The sequence below is a fragment of the Anarhichas minor genome, unplaced genomic scaffold, assembly GCF_050575085.1.
Source record: "Anarhichas minor isolate MPS153535 unplaced genomic scaffold, ASM5057508v1 ptg000051l, whole genome shotgun sequence".
Classification (NCBI taxonomy): Eukaryota; Metazoa; Chordata; class Actinopteri; order Perciformes; family Anarhichadidae; genus Anarhichas; species Anarhichas minor.
This window is the reverse complement of record NW_027466497.1, coordinates 1,746,985-1,768,279: the sequence shown is the minus strand read 5'-3', so window position 1 is coordinate 1,768,279 and position 21,295 is coordinate 1,746,985. Positions and strand designations below refer to the sequence as shown.

At 42.8% G+C, this 21,295-nt stretch overlaps 1 protein-coding gene across 1 annotated transcript in view; it reads left to right on the top strand.

Annotated features, from left to right (window-relative positions):
• Nucleotides 1-21,295, top strand: part of csmd2 (CUB and Sushi multiple domains 2) — a 201,255-nt gene that overhangs the window by 47,301 nt on the left and 132,659 nt on the right. Inside the window, exons 4-5 of the mRNA XM_076075332.1 lie at nucleotides 8,628-8,822; nucleotides 12,664-12,871. Of these exons, the coding sequence (XP_075931447.1) occupies nucleotides 8,628-8,822; nucleotides 12,664-12,871 (403 nt within the window). The remainder of the gene's footprint in view (nucleotides 1-8,627; nucleotides 8,823-12,663; nucleotides 12,872-21,295) is intronic.

The window sequence follows — 21,295 nt, the reverse complement described above, 5'->3', positions numbered from 1 at the left end:
CTTTCCGCCTCATTTTTGTCTTTGCAAAACTGTCCTTTAATAATTGTTGTTTTTGTTTTGGCCAACTCTGGATTTGATATTTTTGTGACTGAGCATGTAACTTACTTGGCATCTTACTTATATACATAAATATCAAATTAGTAACAATATGATTGTAACATGTCTATTGCCAAATTTTGATAATCATATATAAAAAATCTTCTCCATTTTGTGTCTATAGTCTGTGTACTCTACGGCAGTCATTACCAAAGCCACAGGTTGGTCGCAGGAGATTTTATTTGGGTTGCCAAATAAGTTTGCAGAATTTCTTCCATGGTCTTTTGATTTCACATTTATATCTGCAGTACACATTTGAGCCACATGAGGGAGTCTGAATGTTCGTGTAGTTCTAGTAATTCTAGTCAACTCATAACATTGAATGTAGCGTCTAACATTCTGTTTGTTAGAAACAAGAAAACGAGAGCATGTTTACTTCGTCTAAATGTATATTTTCTATGAAATAAAAAGATTGAGAGAGCCTCGTCATCTCAACTTGAATGCATTTATTTGGTCTCATTTACAAAGTATTTCAAGTGAAAGTTGTGATTTATCAAATATACATCTCTTCAAATATGCTGGTTTACCTATTCAAGATAAGATGAGGTGATGTGGAAATGGCATTGAAAATGGTGAGGAATGTTATTTTACGCACACATTTGCTGTCTCATAATTTATACATAAGGCCTATTTTGAATTGGGTCACAATGGTTTGTCTTTTCTAAAAGTGGGTTCCCCGAAAAAAAGTTTGGGAAGAAACACTGCACCACAGTACATGCAATATGATGGAGACAGAAAGTTATCGGATGTCAATAATAGCCTCAGAAAACAAATCACAGATGGATATGCTTTTCATTCTTCAACGCCTATAGATGGATCAAAGAAATATTTTTCATTCACAAAGTCCGAGGTGTGGTGAACTTAGGATTTTATTGCCAACGCTTACACGATAGCAGGTGACAGGGAAGAAAGAAAGAAAGTGAGGGAACCATATAAATTTAGGGGAAGAGTCAAGGTTAAATAAAGATATTGATCTTTCCAATGCACCTTTGCTTCATCAAGCCACGGGCGCCTTTAATGGGATTTCAGTCTGAATTGGCATTTGACCTGGCAATGTGAGTGATTCCTGTGTATAAACGTTGGGAGGATACTTAGTCTTCTTCTGTATATGATGAAGGCTTCAGCTCCATATCGTAGTTATGTGACGTATGGAATGACAAAATAAACTTGCAAACAGTGGTTGTAAGGCAACCAGGATAGTCATGAGTATATGGTCAAGAAGACTGTTTATGTTGAGAGGATTCTACAGGTTTACTGCATTCTAAGAGAAGAGGTGCGCTTGTTTTTTGCACATTCCCCACAAACCTGCATGTTTACGCATCGACACGTCCCCTTCCACAAAGTCCTCTCTGGTGAGCCTTTACTGTTTCCAAGGCAACCTGCAGAGCGGGGAAGAGAGGGTTTGCTGAGGGAATGGGCAAAGCAAGACAAAATGCAGGAAAACAAGATAGCAGGGTAGAAGGCTTTTAGTTTAGATGTTCCCCCCAATAGCAGAACCTAAGGATGTAGATGTTGGTCTGACTGTGTATGGATCGTGCTTTATGTAGGACAAAATGCTGAAGTGTTGGTCCGATTGCTATGAATTTTGGTATGGGTCTTCCCTTTCCCAGAGGATGAATGCTAAATAATAATCAAAAAATGTCTACTTCAAAATAAAAACTCTAATGGGTAGTAACACACTAGGTATGCATGCACTGATCCATTTGTTTCTCTTCTACACAAAATATGTTACCATTACTTTAACACATTTAGATTACCCTGTTCTATGAAATTATGTAAATTTGTATTACCTTGCTGTACTTTTCTTTCTGAAATGAATGTGTCTCAGATTCCTTCCTATTTCATCCATCTAGTTTTGTATTGTAGATGACTGTTTGCGTTGTAGAGTGCAGGGCCGAATCGACTGCATCTGTGTACCTTCAAGACTACACACTGCAACAGTACAGTATTCCAAGCCATCAGCTGACCCAGTGATACATTGGCAGCTACTAATTAAGCAAACCAGTGTCGTTTGTGTTCACATCTAATCTTCATGATTTTGGATAAACGTGTCTGGGTGCACCTGTGTACTTGAGCTAGCAGGTGTGACCACAGGATTTCTCTGATTCCTGTTTGAAAGAGTAGTGTCAGTGGAGAGATAAGCCTGAAAAAGCCACAGGGATTTAGATGTTTCAAGCCAGCCAGAGTCAAGGCTGTACACAGATGCGTTGATCTCTCTTCCCAACAGCCCCAGCCCTGTCTCTCATCTGTCTTCAGGCTTCCCTTCTCATGCTCCCTGATCCCTCTTAGTTTAGTCTCATATATAGTGAATGGCACATTATTCCATTTTGCAGACATTGTCGGTAGTCATAAATTCTGTATGAGCTCTTTCACACCTCAGCGCCTCCCACACAGCAACTGGCCCTTTTACTGCACCTGCTGTTGTGTGCGTGGGAAATGAGGATATCTAGAGTTCATTCCAGTCGTTTTTTTTTATGCATGTTTGTGTGTGTATGTCTGATTGTCTGTGTACCGAGGTTCAAACCCTCTTTCTCGCTCTAGAATTTCTCTTGTTGTCAAGTTAGAGAAGCATTATGTGCAGCTTAGTTCAAAATCAGACGGGGATTTTCAAAGCCGCATCTCAAACCCCAAACCATTCAGGCAGCGATACGCAGTGCAACATTAACTATTACTGGCACACTCAGGAACACATCTGCTTTTACAGACGTATGAATACACTCAAATGTGTTTACACTCAGCAACTTTGATGAGGGTCTTCCCCTGCGTATCTTAATCTAAGGTGGTTGGGCTAAGTGTTTGTCTCCACCACCTAAAATATTTGGTTAGACAATAGGCATTACAGTAAAGTAGTGCTGAAGAGAACACAGCACATGAATAATAACTTATAACTTGTAAAAAAAAATATGATAATCTCTAGCTTTTATAGTCTCAAAAATCAATACAGCTCACTTGGAGATGTAAAAGGGACAGAAACACTGTGAGGCATTTGGGAACTTGATTTAATTCGTCATTATATAAGATGAAATCCCTATCTATTTGAAATACTTCCCAGTTTCAATTCAGCTATCCCGTAAGCATGAAAGAAAGGACTGAGAATTGCTCCATGGTTTTAGCTTTGTTCTGCTAGCATTTAAAGGTAACCTGTGGAATTATTGAATCATAGCCACTATGGAGCAGTTGTGTGGGTCCCCCATTTTCTTGTCCCATGCACAAGCACCAGGATGCATGTGCACATGGGTGAAGAGATACCTTTTTTTGTTCAATGGTGTCACATTAATTCACCGATCTGCAGGTGGCTATAATGGGCCAAGATGTGCAGCAATGTGACAACAAAGGCAAAAAAGAAGAACACTGCTTGCTAACAAACACCAATGCAGGTTTCAGCATTGTAAGAAAAATCCCAAAAAAAAATTGTCATCATTTGTTTCTTATAAAGAAAACCTTTAATTGAAATAAGTATCATATCTTTTGAGAGAAAGATTTTTTTCTTAAAATGCACATAACACACACTCGCACATGCGCACTCTCAACTATAGGATGCTATCTATGTATTGGATCAAAAGGAGAGTTGATTTCTGCATTCCTCAGCCTCTCTAACCAGAAGTGATGGGAGTTGCCAGCTTCTGTTCAGCCCATGTGTAAGGAACAGGAGGCATTGATTGAACTGCTGCTTGACAAAGCAGAAACTGCTTATTGAGCTAATGCACCTGTGTGTAGGGATCGATCTCGCAATGTCACTTACAAATGCACAGCAGGAAGACGTGAGAAAAGGAACATGTCCAGATGGGAAAGAGTGATGTCGGAACATAAATACCTACTGAGAGTCGAAGGCAAACATTCAATCTGTAGTGAAACTGGGTTGGATTTCTTAAACTCCCGCCAAAATGTGAGTCACTCTATGGTCATGACGTCTTTCGTGTGTCCTGCTTTCTTATGTTGGGAACTAAGTTAGAGTCGGATGCTGCCGAGTGTAGCATCTTCCTATTGATGACAGTCTCCCAAAGCTGCATATTCTGCAGCTGTTCAATACATTCCAGACAGTGATGGTGGATAAACTGTGTTAAAATAGGATTGTCTCTCCAACTGTCATCTACACGTTTTCCTCTGTAGCTCACAGACTTTCTCTCTCCTTTTGTTCTTGCCCTTTCCCTAACCTCAGCATATTACTTCTGATTAACTTCAACTACAGTCTTATAACTTAAAAGACACAGTAAATAATAATAAATATGTTCTTGAACGTCGAAGAGAAATACAATTTTCTATTATTCTACTATCTTATCGTCCACCATTTGCAGCAATTGTATTTATCAATCTATTTAAGATGGCAAGACTTCCTTATACAAAACCGTTTGGTACAAAGTGCTAAGAAATGAACGATCTCTTTATTTTGCAGCATAAGCTTTTTTCAACAAATGGATTTTACAATATTCAAGGGTATACGACTACTATTCCCTTTTCCTGAGGAGACGGTGACACAAATTGAGGAACAAGGCTTGAAGACGCCCAGGAAGAGAGAGCATCACTCTTATTGGGGTCAAATGTCATCCTACAGGAGATGCTCTTCATATCTTCTCCTTCCCCACTGTCCCTTGTCCTATTCACCTCGAATGAGAGGGTATGAAGGGAGATTGGAAGGAATAAAGGAATGTAAGCAGATGATGCAAGTGATGAATGGCATGGCTCCTTGATCTCAGTGTGTATGCGTGTGCACACGTGGTTTGTTCACACTTGAGCGTGTTCATACGCTTTTACTGTTAGCCAGTGTGCGCAGTAGAGAGTAATGCTTTGATGGACGAGGAGCATCCTGTGCCGTTTCAGCAGTGGAAGTGCTTAAAGCATTCGGGCCCCCAGGGATGGGCCATGTCACAGTCTCCCATCCTCGTGACTTATGGACCTGCCATGACAAACACCCAAGGGCTGATGTTGCGGGTTCTGGTGTGGGGGGGTTGGGATATAACAGTCCACGTGATGACAGAAGCCAGACCCCCTGGAAGAAAACCCACCTTTCTGTTCTAAAAACAGAACGTTTTCCCATGAAGGCTGTAAAGCTTGCAGAATCATTTGTGAAATAATTCTGATGTATGAAAGCGTGTGCAGGGGAGGAAATTAATGTAGAGTAATGTGAAGTCATCTCGCAAATATTTAAAATTGTTTTCTCATTATTTCTCCCAAGCTCCGTGGTGTGTGTGCGTCTGTTTTTTTGTCTCTCTTCCTCTCCATCTCACTTTTCATTCTCTTTCTCTGTTTAAGATTTAGCCTGCAGGAAGAAATACATTTTGATAAATAAGTTTAAAGAGCACAGTTCAACATTTTCTTTTATTATTTTTCATTTTCATGCACACGTGCCTTGGATTCCTGATGTTGGCTATAAATATACTTAGCTCTCAGCAGGTTATCCTGCTTTATTGTACGTAAAGAGAGACATTACCTTTTCATGAATTGTATTTTTGACTGCATCAAAATTCTACCACTTTCAAGTCAGTTTTGGGGGGGGAATAATTGTGTCGGAAGAAAGCTGGGAAAGAAAAAAAAACAACCCTACATTTTCGGGTCTTTTGTGCTCGAGCGTCGCTGCATCGATGCACTTTATCAAATACTGTCAATGTTTTTTTACTGTTGATGTTTATTGGTGACAGATAAATTCACATTGTGGGAATAAAGAGAGTATTTGCTGCTTCAGTGATCCAGGCATAGCCCTTTTCTGGGGATTGCCCAAATAATGGCGCTTTTAGACTTAATTTACTGCCCAAACTAATAACCTGAAGTGTGATGAGAAAATCACACACACACACACACACACACACACACGCTCACATACAGCACATGTATGTATGTCAAAACATACACATCTAAAGTCTGACAGTGCCGTCCCTTCAATCAGTTCTAATGCAATGAGGCTTTCTCTCTTACACACACGTTTCCCCCGTCATTCTCCCAGCCTTGCATACACTTCCTCTTTTTCACACATCCATTGTCTTTATCAGTTTGTTTTTTTGTTTCTCCACAAAATTAGGCTGTTCTCAAAGCAAGACATTTTGACTTATCATAGCAGGAAAAGCACAGGTGTCACTAATATCATTAATGATGGCACCGGTCCATTTAGGCGTGCCAGTAATCCATGCCGGTACGCCAGCATGTACAATATGAGGGCGCCGGCACTGGCACAAGTCAAAACGTCTGCTGTGACAAAGTTATCTATTCCTGGACCTCACTCCAACCTTCTGTCTGAACTGACCCGCCTCTTTTTCAATCTCTTAAATCAAACTTTTGTGACACAAGAGCTACGTTGATCCAGCCTTTCATGTTCATAACCGCAGGGATGAAGCCGTTACTTGCATTGCACCAGGGGCCCCTGTGGCCATGCAGCATCACCGACGCCTGAGTCCCGATAGCTAATACTGTATGCTAATCAGACAGAGGCCTTGCGTATATGCTAATGTGGTATAGTGATGGAGGGGAGGCTGTAATAAGGTGGCCTTGGCTGGTCAAAATAAAGGCTATGGCACAGTGGAGCCTGAAAGTGACAAGTCAGCCTGCCATCAGTGTATAGCATTACGCCAGAGGGAGAGTACCCAAGTAGTAACCAGGTACTGCAAAAGATATACAGCATTGAGTCATTAAGGGCAGAATCCTTGATGTTTGAAAAGGTGTTCTACCTTTAATAGATGATGGAAAACGCCTGCTTTGAAGTCACTGATGTATCGAGAAATCCAACATGCAGCTGCCCTAAGTGAGTCACTGCTGACTTTACCCTTTCAGAGCATCTTTAGAAAAAGTAGGTAAATGCGTGACAAGAAGGATTTGGCCGGTATGTTTCGCCATTGGCCAACAATGCTGAAACAGTATTTGTGAAATAAAGTCACTTTGTCTGTTTCCCTCCAAAATCCATCTACACCCACACATTTGAATACGTTCATTTACATTCAATATTTTTAAATAACTTATGGACTACAAATACTGTATGAGACAACTTTTTTCCGGACGTTTAATGTGTAAATCAATTTGTATTCTCTCAGTCAATCATGACTTTTCCCTAATATTGAGACTGACATTGTGTATGAGTGAGACAGCAGTGCATTGCCTTTGTTTTGGACATATCTGCCAACTGCAAACCCCTCAACACGCCATCTATGAATATATACTTCCAAATATTAAAAACCAAACAATCAGAATTCATATCTAGGCTGTGAGATAGCATCACTAAAGCCTTGCACTGTCTCATAACACGCAGCTTCACAGCTAACGTAACCTTTGTGAGGTGTACACACACACACACACACATACACACACCCGAAATCAAGCACTTAGAGGTCATGTTTGTTGTCCGATGGTGGGCTGGACACAAACTGTTTGCATTCTATTTATTTACCAGCCAGTTAATTCCACAGCTCAAGCCCTGTGGAATGCACTGTTGGATAAAAAGATTGATCCAACCTTGCTAGACCTTGCTGTAAGGAAGTCTTAACTTACCGTGCTAGAAAGGGGAAAAGATAAAGAAACAAAACTTTTTTTTAAATTTTATTTCAAACTTGAAATTAACACAGCATGATGTGTGAAAAGATACAAAAATGACTATTGCGAAGACAACGCCAAGCATCCTAATATGTCATTTAGTTTTGTGCTGACTAAACTCAACATAGAGCTTTAAATCCTGTTAAGATTAAAGTTGGACCAAACACAGTGCAGCCAAAACAAACTAATAGCCTATAAAATATTGTAATATTTAGTATAGAAAAAGCAAGTGTGGATTGAGTGTGACGTTGAGGTGCCAGTAAGCTGTGTTGCTGTATAGGAGCCATTCTGTCCTCTCCGGAGTTCAGTCCGGTCCCTGTGGAGAGACTGAGTTTCATCCAAAGTCCAGCAAATGCTCTGGCCACCTCCCTCACTGTGTGGGAGTGTGTGACTGGGGCTGTAAACTGAATGACAGAGTTGTGTTAGTGTGTGTGTGAGTAATAGATTATTGGTTATGGCAGGTTTATTTATACTCCAAGCTTGGGCGTTCTACTGTATGTCACCAAGGAGAACAGAAGCTACAACCGCACACTTTTAACTGCAAGACTGAAGCAAGAGGAGGTGCAGGAGCAAGAGATTGGACTTTATTTGAACTTGATTTGCATTGTAACACACAATTAGACGAGGTTCTGTCAATACTGGGCCCTCTCGCTTATTTGCATGATACAGGAACATGATTGAACAAGCCGAGATGGTCAACATGGCATCCATGAGCGACTTATAAGTGAATTATATAGCTATTTGAAGCACTTCAGGGAGAAATTAATTTAGTCTTCAGTTGTTATAAAGTGTGTTAAATAATAGTGTTGTGTTACATATCTTGGTAACTTTCCATAACCTCGTCTGGTTTGTGGCACTGATTGTCACCACCAGATTCTTTCTGTACTTTTCCCTTGATTTTCTGGCTCTTGTACTAACATGACGCAGTGCCACAGACTGCCTCTTAAACTATCTATTCTCTCTCTCTCTCTCTCTCTCTCTCTCTCTCTCTCTCTCTCTCTCTCTCTCTCTCTCTCCAGCTCTGCCCAGCTACACTTGTGGTAATCCTGGACAGCTGCTCAATGGCCACCAGCAGGGGTCCACGTTCAACATTGGGGACAAAATCCGCTACAGCTGCAGTCCGGGCTCTGTGCTGGAGGGTCACACCACCCTGTCCTGCCTTGCCACTTCAGCGGGTACTGCTGCATGGGATTTCCCCCTTCCCTACTGCAGAGGTATGTCGAAGGGTCAGTGGGAAACTGTCAATCACAACAGGTCCCCCAGGCTAAATCTGGAATACCTTTTGTCCACAAAGTAAATGTTTTAATCACATCTAATTTAAACTCATAAATATGCCACAGATAATCAAATTGATTTTGAATAATTACTAAAGTTATTACAAATATAAAACATAGGGAGGTTATTTTGGCATCAACTGTAAAGCTGGATTAAAGGGTAATACCAACTAACAACGGAATGGCTGGTCCATATGTCCTAATGAACATGCACGAAGATATTCCTTCCATCATTTAAAAATGAAACATTAAACATGAGATTTTATCGATTAACTCTCTAAAAAGGTTGATTGCTCCACATTTCAAAAGCAAACATAGTGTTTTTATTCACTAATTGGTGAAACCTTTCCTCCAGCCCACACACACACACTTGCATGTATTTGCACATGCCTTCACATGACCTGATAACATTTCTTTGCGGTTACACTGATATCTTATTTACCATGACAGGACCTCATGCGTTAGCTCCCAGTCTGGTGCTTATGCCAGTTGTCCTCCCCTCAAAGTTAGCAAGCACCCCTGTGGCAGCGACACCTGCCAGTGTGTGTTGTCTGACCTAGCATGACACTGCTCTAGTAAATGGCTCACTCTAGGCAAATGTGACGCTATTGTACACCATTTTTCAGAATTATTTTCTTCGCAATTAATACGCAACCACATGTCATACACGTGACAGTTTGCATGTCCGTGTATGTCCATTTGCTGTGTCCATGTGGCCAATGGTTTATGTCAGTGTGCATGCTGAGCAGAGCGCTGAGACACAGTGCCATCTGCAACCAGGCTGGGAGTCAGGAAGCCCACATAGGAGCCCACATGGCTGGGCACAACGCGCCAGCACAGTCCCCACCTACCCAATCACATACAGACACATGCACATGCCTGTACTTCACACCCAAATGTGAAATTGTTATGTGCACATTTTGCAATCTGTTTTTTTTCGCAATTTTATATAAAATTGTGAAGAACTCTGTCATCTCCCCTCCCTCTCTTTTTCTCCATAATTCACTGACAATTTGCTGTGCAGATCTAAACTAAGCTCTTTTAAGGATGCGTGTATCTAAAGGATGTGATTATGCTACCTTTTCAGCAGAAATTAAATGCCAACAAGTTTTAGAAACAAGCAATTTCCCCAGTGATTAATTGTGTCCCAGTGCCACACACAATTATACGTGTACACCTGAGTGCTCTTTCATAACGCACGAGTGTATAATTAATGTCACCTTAATTATAGACCCTGCCCATATGTGTAAAAGCACACATGTGACGCTGTACTTTGGGAGCAGGGGACAACACTTTGGCACGGTCGCCATTCTGAACTAAGGAGAGGGCAACCGTGGCAGCGCTGTCGAGCCATACAATGGTAGCCAGATATTGATGGCACAGATAATGTTTTACGTGTCTTATAGTCAGCAATTTGGTCGCTTAGCTATAATCTTAAAAACTACATCACTTGTCATGAGGATACTTAGAAGTGATTAAACATCACTCTTTTATTCAGCTCCTGACACTCTCTCTTAACCCCGAAGCATATCTTTCTAAATGTCACTGCCTATAACTACAGTATCACACACGCTTATTTATCTTTGGTTTGTGCACAAGCTTTATTCTACCAAGTACAAAGGCACTCTGAATTTGAGTGGTATTGTGTCACATTTAGTTGTTCCATTTACAATCTCAGATATAGTTTTAAAGCCATAACTGTGTGAATCTTTGGTGCGTATAAACATGCCTTTTTGATGGCATGAATGCTTTTATAGCTTGCATGCATTGCTTATGCTTCCACATCCATATATGCTTCCACTTTTACACAACAGCCTGAAAATATGTACTGTTGGGAAACATCATGACATCTACAATTGACTGATTTGATAAGTTTGCACACCTCACATATTGCACTTTATTTGGGGGGGGTTTCATGCGGTCCATGGTAGAGCCATTTAAGTTTCCATCGTCACAGAGCACTTGCATCGGCAAGCGGCAGCCAAAAAATGGAGCAACAGAGAGAGTCAAGGTGAAGGGGAGCGTCAGAGACATCCCTTCAAGTGTGAAGAAACCGTCTTGTGTGGAATATCAATGCACTTCCTCATCCTTTCGTCTGTCTACCTTCTACTTCCTGTCACTCCCACTGCAACAATCACCTGTCACCCCTCTCGCCATCTCTCTTTCCTCGTCGTCCACCCTCCCTCTGCACTTTTTTGTCTCGCCCATCCTCGCTTGTCACCTGTCATCCTCTTCATCCCCTTCTTCTTGCCCTTCTGCCGTGGTTTCCCTCCTATTCAAGTTCACACCTCACAAGTTTCCGCTCGCCCGTACACTCGCCTGCCCTCCCTTAGGGGGGTTGCCGTGGTGACAGGTAGGATGGATGATAGACAGGGCCTGGGGCTTCTGAGCTCCTCCTCCCCCCCCCCCTTTGAAACACCTCACACACAGCTAGATGGCCGCCCACAAATGAATCCCACGCCACCCCGGTACTGAGGCGCACCAATAGACATTTCGGGTCATTGAAAACTCATTTTGACGTGTCTCCTTTTTCCCCCGGTACATACTGAAGTGACGTATGCACACAATATTTTAAAGTATTCAAATATTTCCACAAATTCCACGCAGGAATTGCAACGCAGATAGCACATGATACTCTTTTGTTTAAAGCTGTAATGAACATATCAGAAGCTTGGAAGGGGAGATGTCCTGGCAACGTATTAAATGAATGCTTTGTTATTTAATGATCTCCTTAAAGCAGTTTTGAGGATGGAAGAGTTGTGTTGATTTACATTAATCTGAATTAATAAGACTTTAATCACTCCCCCCCCCCCTAATTGCATTAGGTTGCATCACACACTCTACCCTGCTCTGTGCTGATGGTAAACACTCTAGGGCGTTTTGAAATCCTGTGACTAGTGTCTCTCTGGCCTATGGCAAAAATTGCAGACAAAGGAACAATATGCTGTAAGTCATTGCACATTTTCATGCTCCTGAATTTGAAAATCTGCACTTTGGCTAGCGGCTAAAAGATAATTTGCGGCCTTAAAAAAATGTAAAAAAGAATACATATTTATAAAGCACAAACGGATCCTGGTAAAACTTCACCCACTTAAATTAGCCTATGTGACATAGTTTGAAAGACTTCTCTTGCTGAATCATTGCGTCTGCCTCATCAGTGATCAGCATATCTGCCATCTTGATATGTTGCAGCAGCAAAGTGGTTTATTAGCGTGATAATAATTGAGCTTTATCTGTCCAATTAAATTATTAATTTTGACATTGTATACATGTGTGTAATGCCTGCATTGTCCATAATACAGACAATGTATTTCTGTTTGGAAATTCTGGAAAATGATATAATGTTGTTTGTTATGATGTAATGTACCATCGGACGGTCTCTTTCAGTGGAGGAAGTTTTAGCTCTTGTGTTACAGAGTGAGCTTGTTGCTTCAAGAGTGTTGTATCGTGGGTCAGTGTTTGAGTATGCTCTATCGTAAAAAATGAGTGTTCATTTAATCCGTGGCCTTTTATAGTTGGGCCACTATGGTACTGATTAGGTATGAGCTTGCAATAGCCAGTTAGAATTTGATATGACTGATTATGGGTCAAACCTGACCTTTAGCTGAAGTGAAGCTGCAGGTTGTGTTTATTAGCCTTTTACTACCTTGCCACTCATACTGGTTCTGCTTGTCTGTACGTCTTCAGTTATACCTGCAACACAAGTCTGTGATTATTTGTGTTTACATTTCCCTCCTTTACATAGCTTTTCAGCCCTTTCTCTCTCCTGTGCTCCCTGCAGCGGATGATGGCTGTGGCGGGACACTGAGGGGCCAGAGTGGGGTGATCACCACCCCCAATTACCCAACCGAGTACAACAACAATGCCGACTGCACCTGGACTGTGCTGGCCGAGCCAGGAGACACCATTGCCCTGGTATTCTCTGACTTTCAGCTGGAGGACGACTATGACCTGCTCGAGGTCAGCGGCACTGATGGCTCTTCACAGTGGTGAGTAGTCAGTCCCTAGCAATTTGTCTGGAGAGCGAGCCGAGCTTTGGACAGGAAGGGAAGGGGAGTCTACTGGTACACAACCTGCCGACAGGCATTTTTGCAGATTAAGGAAATGGAATTTGACTAGGTTCATTAGATCTTAGCCAGCTTAAAGTGACTGTATCTAGATACATAGCTGTCTGAAATGTCTCTGGGGGATAGCAGAAGAGCAGGCATTGATTCAAACAGCAAGGTAAAACATTATCAAGTACTACTGTTACTATCATTGAAATGAACATAATATATAGAAGGATGAAGTATTTGTTTATTATCTAGTTTTCAGCATTGTACCCTTCGTGGCGTGTCATGTGGTCTGTGGTTTTCAACTGTAATTTGAACACTCAATCTTGGTCACACACCCTCACTCCTTCTCTCAATAACTCAGTCTCACACAAACACACATGCTCAGCTCTAATGATGAAGAGGTAGGATATCCTGGTGTCAGTGTGGGTCTCTCACCATCTGTGGCAGCTCCTCCTCTCTCTGACAACTCTCTCAGCTCAGGAAGTAATTAGTGAGCTTGATTACCACCGCCAGACGTATAGTGTTGTTTCACCCCACACACACACACACACACACACACACACACACACACACACACCTACACACACACACAGTTGAGCCCATATGGGCACAAATGGACATGTACACATACGTATTCACACTTCCAGCCAGACTTCTGTATATTTGTGCTGGCACTCTATAAGAACTTGTGTAAACAGATGTACTCATTCACACTCTCTCTGCCACTTTGTCCCTCCCTCACTCACAAGGCTAATGTTAGCTTGACAAATATACAGTTGTTGCACTTTCTCTGTCTTCGATGAAATATAAAAATGCAGGTTTAGTTTCAGTAACATGTAGGAGACAGGCGGTGTGGATAAACAAGCAAAGAAAGAGACTTTGAAGTTACAGCCACAGGCAGTTGGCAGGAAGGGACGAGGGGTAGCCTCAGCTGAGCTATTAAACAGTTGAAACACACAGACGCACACAGAGAAAGACTGGGATAAAGGACTGTTGATAGAGGGCAGCCCTGGCGGAGGCCAACACCGGTGGGTGTTGGCCTCCGCCAGGGCTGCCCTTTGTCACCGGTCCTGTTCGTGATTTTCATGGACAGGATATCTAGGCGCAGCCTGGGGGCGGAGAACGTCAGTTTCGGGAGTCTCGGGATCGCCTCTCTGCTATTTGCAGATGATGTGGTCCTGTTAGCCTCCTCAGATCGTGACCTCCAGCATTCACTGGGACGGTTTGCAGCCGAGTGTGAAGCGACGGGGATGAGAGTTAGCACCTCCAAATCTGAGGCCATGGTGCTCTGCCGGAAACCGGTGGATTGCTCCCTCCAGGTGGGGACGGAGTGCCTACCTCAAGCGAAGGAGTTCAAGTATCTCGGGGTCTTGTTCACGAGTGAGGGTAAGATGGAGCGGGAGATCGACAGACGGATCGGTGCAGCTGCAGCAGTAAAGCAGGCGCTGCACCAGACCGTCTTGGTGAAGAGGGAGCTGAGCCGGAAGGCAAAGCTCTCAATTTACCACTCGGTCTACGTTCCTACCCTCACCTATGGTCACGAACTCTGGGTCGTGACCGAAAGGACAAGGTCGCGGCTACAAGCGGCCGAAATGAGTTTCCTCCGTAGGGTGGCCGGGCTCAGCCTTAGAGATAGGGTAAGGAGCTCGGTCATCAGGAGGGAGCTTGGAGTCGAGCCGCTACTCCTTCGCGTCGAAAGGAGTCAGCTGAGGTGGTTCGGGCATCTAATTAGGATGCCTCCTGGACGCCTCCCACTGGAGGTTTTCCAGGCACGTCCAACTGGGAAGAGACCCCGGGGAAGACCCAGAACACGCTGGAGAGATTACATCTCCCAGCTGGCCTGGGAACGCCTCGGGATCCCCCAGAATGAGCTGGAACATGTTGCCGGTGAGAGGGAGGTCTGGGTCGGCCTGCTTGCCCTGCTGCCACCGCGACCCGACCCCGGATAAGCGGTGGAAAATGGATGGATGGATGGATGGATGATAGAGGAAAAGGGTTCAGAAAGAATATATGACAAGTCATCTTGGAGTGAGATGGCCCCTGGAAACTTATGTCAGTTTCACTCATTCACTCAGTAGTTAAGGAAAAACACTTCCCGGGAGGAACTTGATTGACTCTGAGTGGTCTTAAAACGGAGAATTGTGCCTTGTAGCCTGATATTGAAGTCTCTTTGAAATTTCTGCTTGGCCAACCGAGAGTTGATTGCTTCCCAGACTCCCACAGTCTGCACCCCGACTTTGCTTGTTTTGCACATTTTACGAATTCATTAGCTCCTTGTCCCGAACTTTGATTTGTTCTCTGTTGTCGTATCGGGCATCCAAATCTCTACTGATTCTGTCATCTGTGTGCCGATTGTTGCCGGGGGCACCTATAGTGGGGCACCTGCAGCATGGCTGCACTGTCTTAAAGAGCAAGGGAAAACAGTGGAAAGAAAGTGAAGAGGGAGAAGGAATATTGGCAAGCGATGCAGAGTGCAAGTCACAGTTGATCGTGCACATTGCAAGGAAAAGGCAGCATGTGGGACAGAGGACACGGTGCAGACATGCTGACTTGCCTCTATTGTTTAATTGTTTTTTCAAAACACGCTGGGTTTTACGCACAAAGTACTGACTTCAAAACTGTTGGTGGTTTTCTTACAAATCATAAATAACTGAACAGTCTATTTTCAAGGCTTTAACTTCATCTCTGAAGTTTCTTAGTGGTTGGGTATCTATCATTTTAAAGTTAGCAGGGAGGAGTAAGGACAGACAAAGGGGGTGACAGGGTCAGCAAGTGAGAATCAGCGGACACCAGAGGCAAGAAGTGTGGGGAAGGGCTGGACCTTTGGAGGGGAGGATGGACTTGGGAGTGATAGATGGGTGGAGGGCGAACGACCTCCCAGCTGGTGGCCAATTAGAGAGGTCAGGAGGAGTGCTATGATGGTGCTGACCCAAAACACACATCTTCTCAGTTAATGGCTCAGTGAGCACTCTACTCAGTGGCGCTAGAGGAAGCTCTCTCTCTCTCTCTCTCTCTCTCTCTCTCTCTCTCTCACCATATAATTGGACTGGTCTGTGATTTAATCACACTGGTTTTTACAGGACTAATTTATCTTTATGTTTAAAGTTTGGTTTCTTTATTTCAGGTCTACTATTAACTGTGAATTAGAGTTTACAATCCAGGCCAGGGTCAAAGTATTGTCTCATTAGGATGATGGTACAAATAAATAAGCATAAACTTTCTGTCAGAAAGACATATAACTTAAACCTGGATTCTTGTTTTTTTTCTCATATCAAACCCTTTATTTGTTGCTTTCAGGGGTAATGTCTCTTATCTGAAGTTAGAAAGCACAAACTGGTATATCCTTGTGGCCTGATCAAATGGCAGGAATGTAGGTGTCCGTGTGCTCTTATTTCACAGCCGTAGAGTCTATATAGTGTTGGAATCCTGCTGGCTGCTTGAATCAAACTGTGGGGAGCTCTATGAGCAGTATTGATTGATACCTGACGGACAGGTTGAGTGGTCCAATGGGAGAAGAGAGGCCAGGGATCAGGGTCAAAACCATGAATCCCTGATCAATCCACAACAGCTCAAAGGAAAGCAGGTCAAGTTACCATGCTCCCAGCTCTCTTGTTGTGTGGATGTGTGTATTTTGAGAGGAAGAGAATAACCCAGGATAAACAACATCAATCACCATCCAAAACGTCACCCCGTGCATATGTGAATCTGATCCTGTTCCCTTACATTCTTGTTTACCATACCATCCACTGCTTTGATTGGCGGCCCTGCAGAGTTAGCATTCTGAAGAGGCAGCCGGAGAAGGCAGCCTTGAAGACTGACTCCAGGAGTTGAGATGCGCATGTGGATTGAATGTGGCAGTGGGAAGGGCTGGTAAAAACAGGCAACTGAATACAACTGAATACGGCCTCTACTCTGCATCACCCCTGACAGGACTTCTTCGTTGTTGCTCGCCATTACACTGGTTGCATCCACATTGATTTTCTTCCTCATCACCATCCACTTTGAGGCAATGTAAATAACGCCTGACGCTCGCCAATTGCCAGATGCTCATTCGCCCGCTTGCTACTAAGTGGAGCTCACATCTATTTGACTTTTAATTGTCTTTGGCGCTCAATTGTTTTGCAAAGGGCCATAATACATTTTGATCCACCAGTAGTGCTCCCTTGAGATGTTGAAAGCAACTCTTGCAACACCTTGGATACTATAAATAGAGTATAACTTGCCTGAAACTGAAGTTGAAACCACTCAGAATATTGCCATTACTCCCCTAGGCTCTAAAAAAAAAAGAGCCATTCTGTTGAAAAAATTGCCGCATCACAGTTCAATGATTGCACCATTTTACAGAAAGTGTTCCCAAACACAACTTATGTCTTCGTTTTCCGTTCTAGTAACTTTTGCAAACTCTATTTCCCTTGAGGGGTATCTTTTTTTTCTTCATGCAAGCCTTTGCTGACAACACAAAGCATCCTGCGTAAATGCAACTCTTTTTTTTTTCCTGTTAGGAGATCTGAGAGCCCAACGCGTTTTTGATCCCTGTAGGTTGCCTCCCATCCTTTGTCCTCTCTCTTTTAACCTTATACCTTACGGACTTGAGACACTGACATTTAGCAAACATATGGATTATGCCTGCAGTGCTGATATGTGTCAGCTTGTCCCCAGCCCGTGGAGGGAGCATGTCTGTTTGTGAGTGAGTTAGAAAGAGATACAGAGCTGTTGCAGGAGAGTACAGAACACTGGATATACTGTATATTGATTGGATGTTAGGTTGACTCACCTGAGAGCGAGTGCAGCTTCTTCGGAACAGCTTTTTAAGCCCAGGGGCTGTTTTCTCCAGTTTCCGATGGGAGTTATAGCAATATGAGCATGTTTCATTTTTTGTGAAGATGAATGCCTCAACTTTTGTTTTTGTGTTTTCAAAGAGAGTGATACGTTTTTCATGTTGGGGCTCCTGAGATTTAAGTTTAGGTTTACTGCAGCACATATTATTTTGTTATTTACCTTAGATGATCCACTGCTAGATCGTGGTGCAATGGTGTATATGTATGCATAAAACCATGAAAGTGTGTATATTTGTATGTGAATGCCAACTGCTATTTGCCATGTGGGGAACACGTTTCATACTCTCTCCTACTGGGACTCAACGGCAGTCCATCAATGTCAAGCAGATGTACGCCGCTTTTAAGAATTTCCTTAAATAAAAAAGTCACAGTGAGAGTGAGTATGGACGTGATTGATTGTGAAACATATCCTCTGACCATTGTTTGCATGGAAGCGCAAGAAGATGTGGCGGCCCACCTGTGATCCCGGACGTCCCCTGCTTGAAAGCGTAATTTATTGAACGTTTGGGCACTATGGCAGTTATGTTCTGCAAGGGAGTGCAGAGTATTGGCAGCATATGCAGGGGCACTTTGAATAGATGTGTTTTTAAATGGATGCTGTGTGCTGGTTGAGTGGGCATATATTGTCTGTGTGACATTTTTTTTCCCCCCCCATTTCTTATGCTGTGGCCTGTTTCTCACAACACGGACTGGTGGAGTAAAGGAAGAGTTTTGCTATGGAGCTTTACCGGTAATTCATCACAGCATCACTAGTCTGGTCACGTATAGGAGGGTCTGAGTCTGGCTTTTCTCTCCCTCTCGCTGTGTCTCTTTATCTTTCTCAGTCAGTCTCTCTCTCTCCTGCTATGTGGGCCCATAAAGCATCTGAGTGGATAGTTTGATCTGATTGTCTAATGAAAGTCTATAGTCTTTCATCATACATCCTATAGTCGTTTACAGTAAGTGGTGCTCTCTTCATAAAACCCACATATAAATCATCCAAAACAATAGTAAACTACAGATAATAAACAGCGTTCTTTGCTTTTTAGTAAAGTTTTCCAGATTCCAGAGTTTGAGATGCAGCCCAATGTACTTGTGAAGTGCATGTCAGAAGATTGGCTTTTGATTTGGGCATTCGCAAACACCGGTTACTGTTGACTCATGTATTCCCCTAACTTTGCATGCCTGTTGCAATGGGAATTATATGCATATACTGTATATGAAAGCCCGCAACTGTACTCCCTAAACTTTACAATGGAGAAAGTTCATGAGGAGATACACATTGGTTGAGATGGAAATGTTTCATCCGCTGATGTGACGGATGGTAATGAAGCCCTGACGCACGTCAACGATCATCACATCAAAGACAACAAAAAAGAGGCCCCAGATCGCGTTGTGAGGGGCTTATATATGCCAGCTGCATCCATCACATCCTCTTATCTTGCTGGATCCCTGTCTGGTTTTTGTGACCTACAAGTTTATTTCTATGTCTACCTCTACAGACTCTCGAGACTCATCTACCGCTTTACCTCTCCCAATTCTCCACCCTGCAGATGACTCAGACCTGCAGCCAAGCTTGCTAAGGTTCTTAGAGATTAATTGCGCAGACCGCATCATTTTGTTTTTTTCATGTTGTCCAATCGGGGTCCCTCAAGATCGCAGATAGGCGATCCGATCGCCAGGGGGCTGTGGCATGGCTCGGCATCTGACGGAGCTTTGAATTAATCAAACCTTTAAAGAGCAACTGCACACCCTTCACTGCTGTAAACTATATGATAGGACTGTACTTTGATGAAACGCACCAGTGCTGGTGTTAAAATGTTCTGCAGAAAAAATCTGCAATTTATGGTTGAAAATACCTGAAAACAGCATCTACGGTTTTAAATCTAATTCGAGCAAATGATGGAAGAGATGATTTATTCAGTGATATCAGTAAACAAGACTAATACACAAAATGAAACATCAAGACACTAATAGCACCAGTAATCAGTTTGCAACTCCTCCTCCCAGCCCTTTGTGGTAGTTGTCAAACTGGACCCACGGCCCTGTCTTCTCTTTACTACTCAAAGAAAGCAGATATTGAAGAAAATTGCCTGTTTGTCATGGGATGACCATGCAGACGTTAACATTAAATATACTACAGGTGGATCTGGTGCGTCCAACAGCTGAATGATAAGGGAACGATGGTCTGAAGCTTACACATTCATCATAAACATCCTTTTTTCTCTTCATCACGGCTAATGTCATCAACATGATACGGTTCATTTTTATTTTTTCACAGATTAATTAGAGCATTTTACAGTGGAGGGAAAGAAAAGACTTCAGGACCTGGCCACATCCTGCTGCCGATGTCAAAGGCAGTATTTTTACAACATAAAAATACATACTCATAATCATGTCTGCATACCACTTCTGGACAGTCCCTTTGCAGCTGTGTGTTGGGGGAACAGGAATGATGTACTGTCTGGTACTAAATGTCCGCCACATGGTTGCGCAAAGCCACTGTTACGTTAGCTGTCACACAGGTACACTGGCACTGCACGGGATGGGAATCCCTAAACACAATCTGAAAATACACAAATCTGTTACAATACATACTGTACTTGCTGCAAGTGCAGGTAAACATTAAAACACTATCACATTTTGTTTTACAGTCAGGATGTCTCAGAGTAGCAAAGCTGCATTCTTCATCATTCAACTGGTATTTTTCATCAGATAATATTTTATGTGAAAAAGGTTTGTCTAAAATATATATATGACAATTATATTTTACTGAACTCACTGACATGTTTAATATAGTCTGATGACTAAAGATGTACATTTGACACAGCAGTTAGACTTAAAAATAAGCATTTTAATCTAAAGAGTTAAACTAGATATAGTATATAGTAGATGCCAAACACAAGACACTGGTCCATACTGTTTGTATTTTGGAATAAATACTGTGTTAGCCTGAGGGAAGAATCAATGTCAGGATTCTTCTGAAATGACTCATGACTTGCTTGTTTGTAAAACCAGGTCGACCAATTTAAATTCCAATGTGCCCAATTAATAGCTTTCAAAAAACATTTCAAAAAGGTCACCTCTGCTGTCTTCTTGAACGCCGTTTGCCCCATTTTCACTCTTTTTCTTCTGCAGTGTCAGCTTTATACATCTAAAACCATAGTTTGGCTTATCGGCCTGTGCTTGACCAAAAGATCAATAGCTGTCTCTGCCAGTCTCCCCGCTGCAGCCCCTTTTGTCTGAGTCAGGATTTATTAACAGCAGCACTTGGTTGAGGACTCAATCTGTAACTCGCCATCGATCAACACTGCAGCTATGATGAACTTAGCGCCACACGCCAAGAAATGCTCCAGCGGAACATTATCTCCAACACCTGGTGCCTTGTTGCAGATTGGCTCACCCCAGCACTCCACACTTTATTACTCCCTCAGTCAAATTGCTCAGGCTAAGAGCTTCGGAGGGGAGGGGATTAGGGGTAGCAGAAAGCAAGGTTAGTGGAAATGGGCCAAAGCATACCCATGTACTCTAGCACACTTCC